The 15,918-nt window shown below is 37.4% G+C and overlaps 1 protein-coding gene across 1 annotated transcript in view; it reads right to left on the bottom strand.

Moving 5' to 3' along the window:
* The window catches only part of SKAP1 (src kinase associated phosphoprotein 1), a 258,264-nt gene that overhangs the window by 198,503 nt on the left and 43,843 nt on the right, over positions 1-15,918 (bottom strand). The window contains exon 3 of the mRNA XM_081109727.1: positions 14,546-14,571. Coding sequence (XP_080965853.1) covers positions 14,546-14,571 — 26 coding nt within the window. The remainder of the gene's footprint in view (positions 1-14,545; positions 14,572-15,918) is intronic.

Raw genomic sequence — 15,918 nt, 5'->3', positions numbered from 1 at the left:
ACAAATGATGGGCCAGGTAAAGAAAGTTCCCATTTATCATTCTTTTTATAAGTTGCTCCAACTAGATCTTGAGTGGACAAGAAATATATCGAGCCTAAAGCTAAGTTTTTAACATAGAGTACTGTTAACTAATCATAGAATCCTGCTAAGAATAACCCACCTCTGGCTTCAGGGATGCCATTTGCAGAGAGAAGCACAATCTAAAGGATCAGAAATGGAACCAAACTGCGTAGACACTTATAGCACAATCACTACCCCACCTGTGAATCCAATAATCAAAAGGGCAGCATAGGTTAATAATATTTCCAAAATGAACTACATCGGCCAGTGGTGGGCTGTTCAGGAAGATGCCTGTGGGAGCCAATTGAAAAGTTCTTTTTCCCCCCTCTCTCCCTCAAGAAAATGGTCCTTTGTAATGCAGTTTTTCCTTTTGACCAGTAGGGTGGGCTGCAGTGTGTAGCATCATCCTAGTTCTTAAAAAAGAAAACAGGAAAAAAAAAAAAATAAGGTAGCCACCATGGGAACAAACCCTTCTGCTCTCCCCCACCCCCCTAAAAAAGCTGAGGGTTTTTTTTTAACCCTTCTTAGGTTTCACATAAAGGCATAACTCCTGGACATTAATGAACTGGAGGGCTGGCAGCAACAAATATAAACCAAATAATTGTATATGTGACAACACACACTTCATAAAGCAAATTACAGCCTGTCAGCAATCATTCTGGCTTTACACTAACACATTCCATCTACCACCGTTATTGTTCAACTGCTACTAAAATGGAACCTGCTGAGTCAGTATATTTTCAATAATAATGGCATTTGACAGAATTCAAAACATGTAAACGTAGGTATTTGCTAGTATGTGGCTGAATATACTGTAAAATGAATGCATTTATCATATCACAACCAGGCCATCATAACCTGGGATTATTGGGTCATAGTTCTGTTTTCTTTGGACTGCTATATGTTTAGTGTTTTATTTTTTGCTATAAAGATATTTAATGGAACTTTCAACGTATTTTGACTTAGAGGAGAAAGTCAACTATAGTAATGATAAAAATATAACAGCTTACTGAGCTCCTACTGGCTACAGGCTCTGGGTCAAGACTTTTCGCGTACTATCTCATCTAATTCTCAAAATAATCCTGTGATATATTATTATCTCAAAGCTGCAGAAAAAGAAGATGAGACACAGAGATTAAATAGCTTCCCCAAAGCCACATAAGTGACTCACAAGTGGCAGAGCCAGGCTTTGACCCTGCCTTGTCTGATGACTAACCTCTTGTTCTAACCCACTGAGCTGCACAGTCTCCAACTCGGCATGCTTTGTACATTATGGTCATTACTCAAGGGCAAAGCATGCTGAATGACGTGGATTTGTGGCACGTGCTATAAATTACTATTTTCTTACTTCAGTAAAGTAAATCTATTATCAAAAATATAAATTAATATAAGTAGTAGTCATCGCAGTAATCACATGAAGTATGGAACTGATAGACAAAGCCGAACGTGGTCAATGATTTGTTCAAGAGGGAGTTCGCCCTATGCAAAGGTTCAAACTTACCGGAGTAGTATTGTTGCAGCGATTTTTTTTAAAATACCACTTTGGGGTATGAATTTCATGCTTACAAAATTTAATACAACTACTTTGGGTTTAGTCAGATAAACATATTAAATAGTTTCCTGCATCTCCTGTTTGATTGTATTGGATCCTAGGTATTTTGACCTTGCTTCACATAAAATGAACCATGTTCCGCACCCAAATATAGTTTTGACCTGGTGTAGTTACAGAATGTATTTCCTTTCCAGCACTATCATGCTTTAACTCTCTCAGTAGGAAAATAGGTTGAAAACATACAATCCCACATAAATATAGTAATTTTATTACTATTGGTTCATCTTGCTCTCTCTTCTCTTCTTTTTCTTTTTCCCAAATGACAAGTTGTAGTAAGACCTTGGCATCCACTTATAGTCCTGATGCATTCTAGGATCATTTGTACCAACATTACTTCTTTTTAAGAAAAACTATAAGGCCAGTTGGATTCCAATATCTTCTGCTAAAGAAGAATGGGACTACATGATGTGCATGCGATGAATAGATATAAGAACAATTTTCCAAACACCCAAGGAGTAAAAATAAAACAACATATAATAAAGGATGATTTACATGTTAGATTAGCAGACCTGAAAAATGTAAAACATCTTTTAACATACTGCATAAAAGGAGAGTTTTCTTTGCAATATAGACCTCCAAGATCACTAAGGATGTAATGGCAACGGGTGACAAGATTCGGCCTCTACGTAACCCAATCCCACCTTAACCAAGGACTCCTGTTCATGTATGAAAATAACATGTGTGTAACCACATGTAGGTAACATGTAGGTAACAACAATATCACAATATCACTAATACTTCTCACCATCTGCAATTCTGCTCAGTGTTTGGTCCCTTTTGGAACAGAAGAGTATCCCCTTATTTTTAAAATCTATTTTTCCTTTTCTATTGGGGTATCACTAACACAAGTAAAGTGCACAAACCTTGAGGGCAAGTAATATTACTTTTTAAGTTTTGGAAAATACCTTTTATTATTATTATTTTAATCAATATAAGTGTATTTTATTAATCAACTAGAGAGGTTCAGGGCATTAAATTCGTGCACTCGGGGGGCGGGGAGTGGTCCCTCAGCCCAGCCTGCACCCTCGCGCAGTTCGGGAGCCCTTGGGGGACTTCTGACTAACGGCTTAGGCCCACTGGGGAGCAGGCCTAAGCTGCCAGTCAGACATCCTTAGCGCTGCCGCGGAGGCAGGAGAGGCTCCCACCATGCCACTGTGCTCGCCAGCCGTGAGCCCGGCTTCTGGCTGAGCGGCACTCCCCCTGTGGGAGCACACTGACCACCAGGGGGCAGCTCCTGCGTTGAGCATCTGCCCCCTGGTGGTCAGTGAGCATCATAGTGACCAGTTGTTCTGCCGTTCAGTCAATTTGCATATTAGCCTTTTATTATATTGGATAGGATTTGTCACTTTGGATTGCCAGCTCCAACAAGATATACCAACATGGATTCATGGTGATGACAGATGGTGTCTATTCAATTTAGGTAAGTATCTTTTAGAGATGAATTGTGATCGAGAACTTTTCAGGCTGGAAAGTGTGTGTTAAATACACATCAGCTGACAAGGACAGACAGGTTCAAAGTTTCCACTATTTGCCTCACAAGAGTCAGCGGTAGCTGGGAGCTTTATTTTACACATCATATAAATCCCCTTCTCCATAACTAAGTAATTCCTTTCCTGTTTTAGTGATCCTTCAGCCATCCTGGTACCCAATAACTAGTAAACAAGTTTCTGAGAGAAGTATGTGGTGATGGGCAGCATAGTAAAAAATTAATGCATTATAAGAATTGGGCTCAACTATCACATTATTTAGCCTCCAAATATCAAACAAATTCACTGGCTTTCAAGGGCTTAACTTACATGAAAAAACAATGTAAGCAGAAAACAAAACAAAACAAAAAAATTTGTATTTAAACTAGCCAAACATTTTTCTTAACATTTTGTGTCCAGAACATGAAAATTCATTAGAGGCAGAATTCCTGAGACAGATAAATTCTTAATGCCAAAATTCTCTGTTCAGAAACTGTACTCGTTACCTGATTTTCTGTGTTGCTCTAGGGATAATATTATCTAAGAGAAATATATATTTATTTTTTTCTCAACAAAATTTCCCAAAGCTTATCAAAGACACTTAAAGCAGTCATTAACTTACCAATTACTTGATTTTTGTTTGCCATCTACATCAAGACAAGAATCAGATTTTCTATCAACATTTAGATACCACATAAGGAAAAAAATGCTGACGGTAAAAAAAGGTATTTTTTTAATCAGTTACCATGAGCATTATATGATACTATTTTATTTTAAAATTCACTTTTAAGTGATATGTCAAGGCAACATACTATATACTGCTGGTTCTCAAAAACTAAGCAACAGAGATTGCTGCTAGTTTATACCATTATTATGGTCTTGCCCATAAATTCATATGTAAAAATTAAAAAATAAGTAAAGGAGGAAAATAATTTGAATGAATATAAAATTATCAAATCATGATTCTACTGGGAAAAAAGCTCACTCCTGTGTCAAATCGAGATTTTTTGTAAGTTTCTTCATTAGTTAAGCGTGCCCAGAGCAAAACTTTCAAATGTTACAAGAAGACATATAATGAAAGCTCATCTTCCCTTCCTTCTTTTGGTTCTTCTCTCCAGAGGCAACCATTGTGAAGTTTCTTGGGCGTTCTACGAACTTTCTACCTAATGGTCTGTGTGGTATATCTTTTTAAAATAACAAAAAACAAAAACAACAACAAATGGTAGACTTGTCCTGTTCTGTCACCGGCGTTTTCTCCTAATCATTTATCTTTAAGGTTGCTCTAAATCAGCACATATAGATTTACTAGTATCTCATTTTAGCAAATGTTAGTACAAAATATGTGCATATGGTAAAAATTCAAGTAGTACCAAAGGAGATAAATAATGAACATTCTCTCTTGTATTCATACTGGTAACCTATCAATGGAGGTTACCACTGTTAATATATTCCAAAAATATTCCATACACAAATGAAAGCAAGCATGCAGGCACACACACACTATACAATGTTTGTCCAAATTGCTCTTTTCACTTAGCAGTATGCCTTGGAGACAGCTTTCCATGCTACAAATATATACCAGTATGTGTTATGTTCTTCTAAACATTATGCAGCATTCCATTAATGGTTGTAACGTAATTTATTTAACTAGTCCTCTACTGCTGCACATTTAGGAGTCTTTGCTATTCCAAACAATGTATAATAAACATCCTTATACATAATATATTGTGTAGGGAATACAGAAGGCAGACGCATCTGATTCCAATAATTTCTTCTTTCACCCCCATGAAAGTCAGTTATTTTTCTTATTTCTTAATATAATCTACTTCAAGGTAGGACATTTACAAAGGACATAAAAATTGCAGAAAATGTTAAAAAGAATAAAAAAGTGAGTCTTTTGATTTTAAATCTGTCTTTGACAGTAGTTGCAAAAGTATATTAATTTAAAAACATAGTTGGGTGAAGGGGGGCAAAGGGTGAGAAAATAGGGAACATCTGTAATACTGTCAACAATAAAAAAAGAAAACCCAACCAGTAGATGTATAGGAAGTAAAATATTTGAAAAGGTATTAAAGTCAATAATTAACTTCAAAAACAATTTGTGTGTGCGTTCACTTTCTACAGATTAATTTGTATAAAATGGAGCAAATAAAGAAAGGGGGAAAGGCCTAAAGGAAGTCAAGTCACAAAAGCAGCTGTCAAGATTGTTGATGCTAAAAGGTTGGGCTAAAGCCAAAGGCAGGAGTATTTGTCCTGTGTACATTTCCCCCTGTTAAATCCCCAAAAGACATAGAAAGCATTCTGGAAGATTTCTTTTTAAAAAGTAGCATAGGTTAGGACATTCTAGGTTCATAACCAACACTTGTGTTTATAAAATATTAGCATTCCAGGAATAGTGATAGAAAGATACTTAACAATAAATTACAAATACTGTAAATTCGGACTTTTTCTTACATTTGCAAACACGTCATAAATTTGAGCTGTGTTTCTTTGTATAAATCCTACTTACAACTGTGCTAAAACCTTTTGGCATAAATGCAAAGAGTATTTTCATAAATAAACTTAGTAAAATCACTGTACACTCCATTAATTCAAAAACACTTCTCTTCAACTTCAAAGGGAAACCCTTCTCTCTCCTTTTTAGTGCAAAGATGGTGTTTCTTTGCTGCTTTAATGGGTTGCTTCTTGTAGTTGTCATAACTACATGCTCCAAGTATGTGATAGTAAGAGATGAGAAGTTAAGTGACATCCATGCTTCAATTCAACATGTCTCAGACATTACAGAGCAACAAACTCATAAATCTAAGCTCTGAAGGGCCTACCAATAAAAATTCTGCATATACATCCTGTAAATGCAAACCTCAAAAATATGTACATGGTGACTTACATGGTGCTACCTCAAGGTTCAGCTGAAATGAATACATTTTATGAAAAGATATGTGAAATATATATTGTCTAAGTTCCATACATGGATTTACTTGCCCAGCTCTACTTTGAAACATAAAAATGATACTTGCTAGCCCAGCCAGTGTGGTTCAGTGATTAAGCATCAACCTATGAACCTAGGAGGTCACTGGTTCGATTCCCAGTCAGGGTACATGCCCGGGTTGTGGGCTCGATCCCCAGTGTGGGGCATGCCGGAGGCAGCCTCTCAATGATTCTCTCTCATCACTGATGTTTCTATCTCTCTCTCCCTCTCCCTTCTTCTCTGAAATCAATAAAAATGTATTTTTTAAAAGTCTAAGAAAAATAAAATAATAATACTTGCTAGCACTTTAGTAAGTGCTAAACAAGTGGCAAGCCCTCCTTGTGCGTTCATCTCATTAAAACCCATTACACCATTTATTGAAGAGACTGTCTTGACTCCATTGTATACTCTTGCCTCCTTTGTCAAATATTAATTGAGCAAAATGACTTGGGTCAATTTCTGGGTTCTCTGTTCTGTTCTGTTTGTCTACTTGTATATGTCTGTTCTTGTGCCAGTACCAGGCAGTTTTGAGAACAGTGGCTTTGTAGTATAGCTTAATATCTGGTATTGTGATCCCTCCAACTTTGTTCTTTCTCAAGATTGCTGCAGCTATTCGGGGTCTTTTTTTATTCCAGGTGAACTTTTGGAGAGTTTGTTCTAGGTCTTTGAAGTAGGCCGTTGGTTTTTTAATGGGGATTGCACTAAATCTATAGATAGCTTTGGGTAGTATGGACATTTTAATGATGTTGATTCTACCAATCCATGAACACGGTATATTCTTCCATTTGTTTATGTCTTCTTCTATCTCTTTTTTCAGCATCCTGTAATTTTCTGAGTACAGGTCCTTTACCTCCTTGGTTAAATTTATTCCTAGGTACCTTAATTTTGTTGTTGTTGCAATGGTAAATGGGATTATTTTTTTAGTTTCTATTTTTGTGAGTTCATTATTGGTGTATAAAAAATCCATAGATTTCTGGATGTTAATTTTGTATCCTGCTACATTGCCAAACTCATTTACTAATTCTAGTAGTTTTTGATGGAGTCTTTAGGGTTTTACAATATCATGTCATCTGCGAATAATGACAATTTTACTTCTTCTTTTCCAATTTGATGCCTTTTATTTCTTCTTGTCTGATCGCTATGGCTAGCACTTCCAGTACTATGTCGAACAGGAGTGGTGAAAGTGGGTATCCTGTCTTGTTCCTGTTCTTAGGGGAAATGGTTTTAGTTTTTGCCCGTTGAGTATAATGTTGGCTGTAGGTTTGTCATATAAGGCTTTTAATATGTTGAGGTATGATCCCTCTATTCCCACTTTGCTGAGAGTTTTTATCAGGAAAGGGTGTTGTATTTTGTCAAATGCCTTTTCTGTATCAATTGATATGATTATGTGACTCTTGTCTCTCAATTCAATAAATGGTGTTGGGAAAATTGGAAAGATACATGCAAAAAAAATGAAACTAGACCACCAACTTACACCATACATAAAAATAAATTCAAAATGGATAAAGGATTTAAACATAAGATGGGAAACCATAAAAATATTAGAAGAAGCCACAGGCAGCAAAGTAGCAGATACTTGTCGTAGCAATATCTTTACAGATACAGCTCCTAGGGCAATGGAAACTAAGAAGAAAATAAACAAACGGGACCACATCAAAATAAAAAGCTTCTGCACAGTGAAAGAAACCATCAACAAAACAATAAGAAAGCCCACTGCATGGTAGAATGTATTTGTCAGTGTTATCTCTGATAAGGGTTAGTCTCCAAAATTTATAGGGAGCTCATACAACTTAACAAAAGGAAGATAAATAATCCAATAAAAAAATGGACACTTTTCGAAAGAGGACATACAGAAGGCCACAAGACATATGAAAACATGCTCAAAGTCACTAATCATTCGAGAGATGCAAATCAAAACAACAATGAGGTACAATCTCACACCTGTCAGAATGGCTATCATCAACAAACAACAAGTGCTAGTGAGGATGTGGAGAAAAAGGAACCCTCCTGCACTGCTGGTGGGAATGCAGACTGGTGCAGCCACTGTAGAAAACAGTATGGTGTTTCCTCAAAAAATTAAAAATGGAACTTCCATTTGGCCCAGTAATCCCACTTCTAGGAATATATTCCAAGAAAACAGAAACACCAATCAGAAAGGATATATGTATCCCTATGTTCATAGCAGCCCAATTTATAATAGCTAATATTTGGAAACAGCCTAAGTGCACATCAGCAGATGAGTGCATTAGAAAACTGTGGTACATCTACACAACGGAATACTATGCTGCTGTAAAAAAGAAGGAATTCTTACCATTTGCAACAGCATGGATGGAACTGGAGAGCATTATGCTAAGCAAAATAAGCCAGTCAGAGAAAGATAAATATCACATGATCTCACTCATTTGTGGAATATAGTGAACAACATAAACTGATGAACAAAAATAGAACCAGAGTCATAGAAGCATTGAATAGACTGTCCAACCTATGAGGGAAGGTGGGGGGTGAGGGGGTAAGAGATCAACCAAAGGACTTGTATGCCTGCATATGAGCATAACCAATAGACACAGATGGGGGTGGGGGTAGGGGCATGTGCTGGGGGGTAGGGGCAGCCTGGGAGAGGTCAATGGGGGGGAAAAGGAGACTTATGTAATACTTTAAACAATAAAGAATTTAAATTAATAAAAAAACCCTCATACATAGTAACTGTGAAGTAGATATCATTAGCAAGAATTTGTAAATGAGGAGGTTATGTCACTTGCTGTAGCTCATAGAGCTTGTTAAGTATAGGAGTCAGGATTCAAATTTAGGTCTGACTTCAAAGCTCATGCTCTTTCATCACAAAACATTAAACTTGAAACAACAGTTTATTTTTTAAAAAAAACAGCTAACTACTTTATGTATTTTGTGTTCAAGATACATAAAGTATCTTATGCATTAATGCATGAGGTCTCACAATAGAAATAAAAGAATAATGGCACATTTTTTTTATTAACACGTTAAGCGCCCAGCCTGTTTTGTCTTCCGGATGGAAAGTACAGTGTCTGTCACCGGTGACTGACTGGGTGCTTAACGTGTTAATCTCAACCTGGATTTCTCTCTGCTTTTATCTTTGCATTATGGATAATTTTAAACATGTATAAAAGTAGGCAAAACTGTATAATAAGCCCCCAGGTACACATACGCCAGCTTCAACAAGAGTCAATTTATGATCCAACTTGTTTTATCTACAACTCCACCTCAAAATTTCTCTCCCCTCCTGAGTTATTTTGAATAATATGTCAGCCAAGTACCACTTTATCTTTAAATATCACAGCAAATCTCTTCTAAGATAAGGACTCTTTTTAAAAACGTAAGCATAAAGCATTGTCACACCAAAAAAATTAACAGTAGATTCTTTTTAAAAAAATTTTTCCTTTTTGTTGGATTTATTGGGGTGACAATGCTTTACAAAATTATACAGGCTTCAGGTGCACAATTCCACAACACATCATCTGTACCCTGTACTGTGTGTTCCCCACCCAAGTCAAGTCTCCTTCCATCACCATTTATTGCCCCTAACCCTTCCTCCATCTCCTCTTTAATATAAAATATCCAGTCAGGGTTAAAATTTCTAATTCTCTGATAGATATCACTTTTTATAGTGATACATCTCTTTTAATCTATAGTTAATGTGGCTTTATAATATTTACCTTACTCCACTGTGCACTATTTGCTTTTGGCAAGCTATATTTTTAGGGATAAATTTGCTTTGACAAGAGATATAGGCTTGTGATTTCAATATATATATTTTAATGGTCACAGAATGAAATTTTTTCATATTGAAATATACTGAATAACTTTCTCAGAAACCCTCTATGCCAGAGGTTCTCAACCTGTGGGTCACGACCCCTTTGGCGGTCGAACAATCCTTTCACAGGGGTCGCCTAAGACCATCCTGCATATCAGATATTTACATTACGATTCATAACAGTTGCAACATTACAGTTATGAAGTAGCAACGAAAATAATTTTATGGTTGGGTCACAACATGAGGAACTGTATTTAAAGGGCCAGAAGGTTGAGAACCACTGCTGCTATCCATGCAGAATCTTCAAGTTGGCAAGAAATTTCCCTGGCCCACGTTTACCACTATCACAAATGTAATATGAGTGATCACTGGACCAACAAAATAGGATTTTGTTATACACATTTACAACATTTTCAGTCTTCTTAAAATTTTTATTTAAATATTGTGCCATTTGCTTTAGACTCTGGGTCCATGGTGGCAATTTTTCTAATACGTGTGAAGATGGTTTTATTGCAATGAAATTTAAATTACAACTGGCCATAATTAACTTATTTTACAAAAGGGGAAACTCAGCTAAATGAAGTAAACCAGTTTTCTCAAGCGATAAAATGATATTGTGGTCATATGGAAAGGGAAAAACTAATATTATTGTTTAGACATCTGAACGATCATTTTTTTCTTAGATGTCTGATTAGTGAAATGGTAAAAGTTCCATGGCAAAGGTTCCAATGAGTTTTCTTTGCAACTTTAAGTGAGAAATTAAGTGGATGAAAGTTCTTAAAGTAAGCATGACTTGAAATATCAAGGGAATCTATGTCTTATTAAAAATAAAAGTAAGGTGCCCTGGCCAGTGTGGCTCAGTGGGTTGGGCGTCATCCCATGCTCTGAGAGGTCGCTGGTTCGATTCTCGGTCAGGGCACATGCTTGGGTTGCAGGCTCGATCCCCGTGGGGCATGCAGAAGGCGGTCGATCGATGTTCTGCTCTCACATCGACGTTTGCTTTTTTTATTGTCTAAAGTTTTACGTATGTCTCCTTTTCCCCCAATTGAAGCCCCCAGCCGATGTTTTTTTCTCTCTCTCTCTGCCCCTTTCCTCTCTCTCTAAAAATCAATAAAAATATTTTAAAAAATAAAAAGGCTTTCCCATGTTCTCCAATCATATTTGAGCTCATTCAAAGAGCTCTTTCATTCATGTCCCTTCTACATTAAAGTAATAAATATTTGGATTATGCTTTATTTTCTCTATGTTTCATTCTTTTCTTAATGAACATAATTCAGGAAGTTGACAGTGGACCAATAAGAAAATCTGGGTGGAAATATGAGGGAAAAAGAATTACCATTAATACTCTCATACATTCAACTAAATTTTCTTACTGTTTAGTATGTGTAGGTACCGTGCTTAGGGCTTACACATATTGCAACTAGTCCTCATAACAACCCTGCGATGAGGCAATACGATATCGCCATGGGGAGCAGGGGTTCTGGAACGACTAATCAGTACAGGTGTCTTATTAGGGTGATGAAAATGTTCTAAAATTAATAGTGGTGATAGTTACACAAACTCAGTGACTATACTAAGAACCACTGACATACACTTTAAAAGGGTGAATTTTATGGTATATGAATTCTATCTCAATAAATGGTTTCTATATATTTAAATGAATGCTACAGAATTACACTGACCAAGTTGGCATCCTTGAGAGGCACGATCCTGAACAAGTCTCGTAACCTCTCTGTGCCTCAATTTTCCAAATCTGTCAATGGGCATATTAATAGCACCTACTTCGTAGGGATGTTCTGAGGGTTAAATACGATAATGCATGTAAAGGACTTAGCACAATGCCTGGTGCAATCCCTGTTTTATAGATAAGAAAGCTGAGGATCAGAGAAATTTAGCAACTTGCTAAGGTCGAATGACCTTTAGCTACACAGTGCAGTAGGGCTTTGACCCCAGGTCTGTCAAGCCTCACCCCCCACGCTCTTTCTGTCAAGCATGTTTCTTTTCCAGAACAGGAATAAGACTCTCCCTAATGCTATTCAATGGTTACTCCTCCAGCACATTAGACCATGGGATTGAATGGAAAGCCTGGGATTGATAAGAAAAATGTTGCTTGCAATCCTTCTCCATGTCTGGGCAAGCATCTTTCTTTAAAGGTTACTTTTGCAGCACATGGTACTGAATCATCACCATAAACATATGTTTAAATATGTGCTACCAAAGGGCTTTATAAATAAGGGATTTTTTTCTAATTAAGGACCATTTTCCTTCCAGGCACCAGACTCCGGTTTAGTCCAAATACCCTGAAGAACACACGGGTGTATTTTGTGTGCAGAGTTAATAAAATTCACCCATCATCTTCCTTCACCAGTGATGGCGAACCTATGACACGCATGTCAGAGGTGGCACGCGAACTCATTTTTTTGGTTGATTTTTCTTTGTTAAATGGCATTTAAGTATATAAAATAAATATCAAAAATATACATCTTTGTTTTACTATGGTTGCAAATATCAAAAAATTTTCTATATGTGACACGGCACCAGAGTCAAGTTGGGGTTTTTCAAAATGCTGACACGCCGAGCTCAAAAGGTTCGCCATCACTGTCCTACACAGAAGATCCTGCCACAGATACAAATGCTAGGAGAGTCTGGGGCTATCATTTCTGTCCCTTCTCACTCCCTTCCCAATACGACCTCGTCTTCCAGGGCCTTAACAATTCTTCCGCTATCTCGTCTCTTTCTTACATATTCCTTTTCTTTGTACAATCCTAAATTGACCTATAGACCCTCCTATAGACCTGTACCCACCCACTCTACCAGTTTCTGAAGCACACAGTGATCTAAGACCTGATCAAAAGGACTTCAAGGTAAAGGACATTCTCCCTCCCCCGCCCCAAAAGCATGTCTTAGGGAAGAGCAAGGCTGTGGGCAAAACAACGGGTTTTGCTACTTGATCTTTCTTTACATGTACTAATATTTCCAAACAAGCAAAGACTTTGCTACATATATTCAACCACTGCCAATAGGTAAATAGTCTTCTGTACTAAATAAACTCTTTTTTTCAATAAGAGAGAAAGGCTGTGTAGAGGTTGCCCCGGGCTGGAAGAGGACTGCCATGCCACTATTATTAGCATCTGGTAAGATGGGCCCTTTGTCTTTTTAGCTCCAGAGAGTCTCCTGTGTTAAGTTCCAAAATTATTTTTTCTTCTCAACATATTATTATACCACATCTCTGACACTAATTCTTTACTTCTCCTTTAGGTAATTAATTCTACCCTCGCAGTTCCATTCATTTCTGCCAGTTCACATTCATGTTCTGGCCCCTGTGGATTTTGGTTAACATCTGTTAAACCCTGAACTCTAGGGCCATTCCCTGAATAGCATATTCACATTTTGCTTTCATATAATTTTCTATTCTTAACCTATGTTTTTGCCATAAATGTTTTAGGACAGTGAGATATATAGTAACCACACATCATATTATTCAAAATACTATAAATAATATGACTTTAAGTTACAAGAATTAAGAAGCTTTAGAAATATAATATTTTCATTTGTTAAAGTTGGCTTTAAAAAAACCTGAAATACATGAAAACAAAGTATGAGCTAGGAAAACTAAAATTTTAATAAAACTAGTATCATCATGCACAACTTAAATTTCTTTAAGGCATGACTGTTCACTGAGATGAGATATAGTGACAGTAAAAGAATAAGGAGTAGGGGAAAGTTTACAATTGGTTAAAAAGTTATAGCGCAAAAACAGTTCATAAAGTAGTTGCAAATTTGGTCTATTCCTTTCGGTGATTATCTGAGAAAATAAAAATCTCGACTTCTAATAAGGTAAGATAATTAACATTCACAAGGATGTTTCTGACATTCTCAACCAGAGTACTGAAAAGAAGGAAAGCCTGTACTTTAAAGACATCCCCTCAAACTGGTTGAATTCAGAAAAAAAAAATATTCTAATTTTGAACCTTTTAAAAATGTGTTCCAATCCTGTCCTTTTTTTCTTCTTCTCTTTAATCTTGCACACAGCTGTCTGTTGTACTTTTTAGAATCATGCCAGCTGCTGGGTTCATCAAGCAAAGGCAGGAAAACAATGGTTTGAAAGTAATTAGACGCTCTGAGGCTGCAGTGAGGCTCATATTAAAATGTGATAACACTGTTCTAGTGGGAATTTCAACACTGCTCCATTTCTGACATTTCTCTTCTGCCAGACAGGCAGGCTGTGTGGAAGAGCACCATGATCGGGGAGGTAACACACTGGAATTTATTTCTGGAGCAAATGAAGGATTAGCCGCGTTGGAGCCCTCCCAAGGTTTTTAGGGTGGACTTGGCTACCATTTTATTTGAATGCTTGTGGATCCTGTTGGCCTCTAACAAAGCTCAAGATATAATAGCATATTATAGTTTTAGTTCTATAAAATAATCTAGCACCAATCCACTCAGACAGAGGAAGCCGTCAAAGACCCTTGTTGCTAAAAAGCTGCCAGGGCGGGGGGCCCCAGCAGGATGAAGGTTAATTAAACACTCCACTAACTTTCCTCCGAAATGGCTAATGCCACTCTGTGGAGAAGCTTTTACAGACGAGACAGAAGGAAACAATACCGTCTCCACCTTCCTAGGGTAAAACCATAAATGGTCAGAGTACTCACCTTGGGGCTGAAAATCCCAGTAGTACCTGAAAAACAAGAAAAAGGATGGAGATGAGTCAAGCCTGTATTTCTCAATCTGGGTCGGCATATGGTAGCTATAGCACCCAGTCCAAAAAGCTTGCTAAATAGTCGGTAACTAGCCAAAGCTACTACCCACTTTGACAAGAACCCAAGGGACTTGGAAGAGCCTCAAAGGCTTGAAAGCGGCATTTAACTCACTGTAACTCCTTAGATAACTTTGACCACATTGCTGGAGATGTCCTAAGAGGTTTGCTAGCCATGGACCAGGGTTTCTCATAGGAGCTTACAGACTCTGAGCAGGACAATTCTTTGTTTGTGACAACCTGTCTCCTGTATTATAGGACAACCAGCATCACTGGTCCTGGATATCAAATGCCAGTGGCACCTCCAACACATCCCCCCCCCCCCCCCCCGCCCCGCAACACATCCTCAAATACTTCTGGGCCTAAATTCTTCTTAATTTTATAGGTCAAGCATGAGCAACTGACAAGGTCATCAAACATTTTAGTATCTGAGCCAAGTTTGAGGCTCTTGAAGCCTGCCATCTCCTTTTTTATTTGGGGAAATGATTGGCAAAACTGACAACCCTTAAAGCCTTAAAACTAATGAAACAGCAGTGGTAGGAAGGATCATTTTTAAGTCACTTATTTGGAATCTAAATTGCATCCCCTCCCTCCAAAACAATGTTATATATGGTGCCTACCCACAAAAGTCTATTGTATTTTGGATCCCATTTCCTCCTGCCTTCACAGGAAGCTTACATTATTTCTATATTGATTTTCTCTTGTATATAATCAACCTCTTCCTCTCAATTTCGCACTTTCCATCAGCATTTTGTTAATATAAAAATAAAGCAAACCTTCCCTCACCCTCTTCATATCCCTCCATCTTGGCCGTCCTCTTTTCCCTCACATCACAGTGAAATTTTCAAAAGTTTGACTATAGTCTATCTCTTTATTTCCTCACTTCTCACTCACTTCTCAACATAGTCCAATCTCGCTTACAATCACCACATGTTATTTCTTGCTGTGGTCATAGTGACCCTCCCATAACACTAAGTAGAGTGAATAATTCTTATCTTCATCTTGACCTCCCAAGAGTTTATATGTGCATATGAGCATTTCCCCCTTGGCTAGAGAGTCACAGTTTTATCGAATTCTTAAAAGAATGCATTATCCGCCTCCCGCCCCCCCCCCCCAAAAGACTAACAGAAGGGCATAGGTGATAATTGTGTATCTTCCAGTACATACGTGACTGAAATAATGTGTGACCACTTTAGGGAGAAACATTAGCCCAGTGAGTATCTAGGTTATCTGTTAATAAGATAAAAATTCAGAAAGTGGAGAGGAAGG

This window comes from Myotis nattereri (genome assembly GCF_964212035.1).
Source record: "Myotis nattereri genome assembly, chromosome: 16".
Lineage (NCBI taxonomy): Eukaryota > Metazoa > Chordata > Mammalia > Chiroptera > Vespertilionidae > Myotis > Myotis nattereri.
Note: the sequence above shows the minus strand (reverse complement) of the source record. Positions and strands in the feature narration are given on the sequence as shown.